Source organism: Fukomys damarensis, unplaced genomic scaffold, assembly GCF_012274545.1.
Source record: "Fukomys damarensis isolate Sample0158 unplaced genomic scaffold, DMR_v1.0_HiC HiC_scaffold_21, whole genome shotgun sequence".
Taxonomy (NCBI): Eukaryota; Metazoa; Chordata; class Mammalia; order Rodentia; family Bathyergidae; genus Fukomys; species Fukomys damarensis.
Genome location: NW_022900933.1, coordinates 16771276 through 16773088, shown reverse-complemented (window position 1 = coordinate 16773088; position 1813 = coordinate 16771276). Strand labels below are relative to the sequence as shown.

At 51.5% G+C, this 1813-nt stretch overlaps 1 protein-coding gene across 1 annotated transcript in view; it reads left to right on the top strand.

Moving 5' to 3' along the window:
* The window catches only part of Ltbp2 (latent transforming growth factor beta binding protein 2), a 110352-nt gene that overhangs the window by 78993 nt on the left and 29546 nt on the right, over window positions 1-1813 (top strand). Inside the window, exon 11 of the mRNA XM_010645640.2 lies at window positions 701-823. Coding sequence (XP_010643942.1) covers window positions 701-823 — 123 coding nt within the window. The remainder of the gene's footprint in view (window positions 1-700; window positions 824-1813) is intronic.

The following is a 1813-nucleotide window of genomic DNA, read 5'->3' as shown; positions in this document are numbered from 1 at the left end:
GGGGTTCACGAGGCTCTCCAGACCTGCCCTTCTGCCCACCTTGCAGAAGCCTCTCCTCCCTTCCCCAGCACCGCCCCAGCCTTCTGCTTCCAGTAACTGCAGACCCACGACCCCAGGTTTTGGGCCCTGCAGAGGGGCTCGGGAGAATCTTGAGAAAAGCTAAATACAAGGGGCTTGACTGCCCACTTGCCACCCTCCAATCTAGAGAGTCTCCTTTGCCCATTTCCTCTGTTTGGGCTATTTGTCAGAGTCGCCAAAGCTGAGTGACTTTGGGCAAGTTACTCATGGAGCCTTTTTCTTCTATAAAATGAGGATGCATGGATCTATGTGCTAAAATTATTTATGAGAATTAAATGGGTATTTATGTTAAATGCCCAGCGCGGTATGCACTGCACAACAGGTACTCACTCCAGAACCCTCAGCTCTTACATTGGGAGCATTATTACATGCCAGTCGTGGGATCCAGTGGTTCAAAATTTTTCTCATTTTATCTTTCGGACAGCACAGTCTGATAGATACTATCTTTATTCCCATCTTACAAATGAGGAAACCGAAGCACTAAGAAAAGAGACATACTTAGTAAAGAGCAGCTCTTTCTTTTCATTCTTTTTGGAGAAAGTCTTCAAAGGTTTCTGAACAGTTCCATCCTGTTATCAGGCCCGGTAGAGGGGGAATTTGATCATCTTCTCCTTCCCTGTAGATATCAATGAGTGCCTGGTCGTGGGGCTGTGCAAGGACCTGGAGTGTGTAAACACCAGAGGCAGCTACCTGTGCACATGCAGACGGGGCCTGATGCTGGATCCAGCGCGGAGCCGCTGTGTATGTGAGTGCTGATGGGCCAGACTCAGTGACCCCTTCCAGTGCCTGGGCAGCTTCAGAGCACTAAATTGTCCCAGCCTCATGATCCCGTGATCCCATGCCCAGGACCAGCTACTCAATCTGGCGTCAGGCCAATGTACAAAACTGAGCTGCTCCTCCTGCTGGAACGGGCAGTTGCTGCCTCCTTTTTAACTCGATGCTTTCCTTCTGGGGCTTGGCAGTTTGGGACTTGTGTTTCCTATCTTCACTGGTTTTTTGTTTGTTCTCTCTCTCTCTCTCTCTCTCTCTCCTCCATTTCTCTCTTTCTCCCTCTCCTCCCCCCTTCCATTTCTGTCCCACTTGCTGCCCCATTGACCTTGGGAGTATGTGTGCTCCCTTACTGTAGTGTTGGCCTGAGCTGTGGCTGCCCTTTCCAGTGCCTGAGCTTTAACAGCCTTTTCTTGCCCTTTTCTTAAAGGGACATTCACAGATCAGCGGCACTGCTTCCTCATCCCAGAGCTTTTCTGTAATCCCACAGTCCCTCTGAGGGCATCTCCACATGTGTCATGAGTTGTGAGCATTAGCATTATAGGAATGTGTGCATGTGTACACCCTGGCAGCAGTTTCAGTGACCTTTGTGGTTTCCAGCTGGGAGAGGCTCAGGCTGGCAGGCCCCTAGATGGTAGAGCTGATGACACAGTTCAGATGGGACTTTCCTTGGGCAGGAAGACCTGACCAGAGCTGAATATAACCAGTCCTGACTAGCCTCTGGGGCATGGCCACCTCCAGCCCAAAGCTCCCTGTGGTGGGCCAAGCCCTCAGTCTGCAAACCACCTGGCCCTGGGTCTGGGTGAACCATGGGGACGAAGACTCTGGTGCCACCCAGAGGATGCACCTCATGTGAAGGGAGACTGAGCCCTGGGTCTCCAGGGAAAGGAAACATTAGGAGCCTTAGGGCCCAGAGAGTGAGGGGGCACAGAAGGAGGACAGCACATCGGGCCTGATTTCTTTCTTT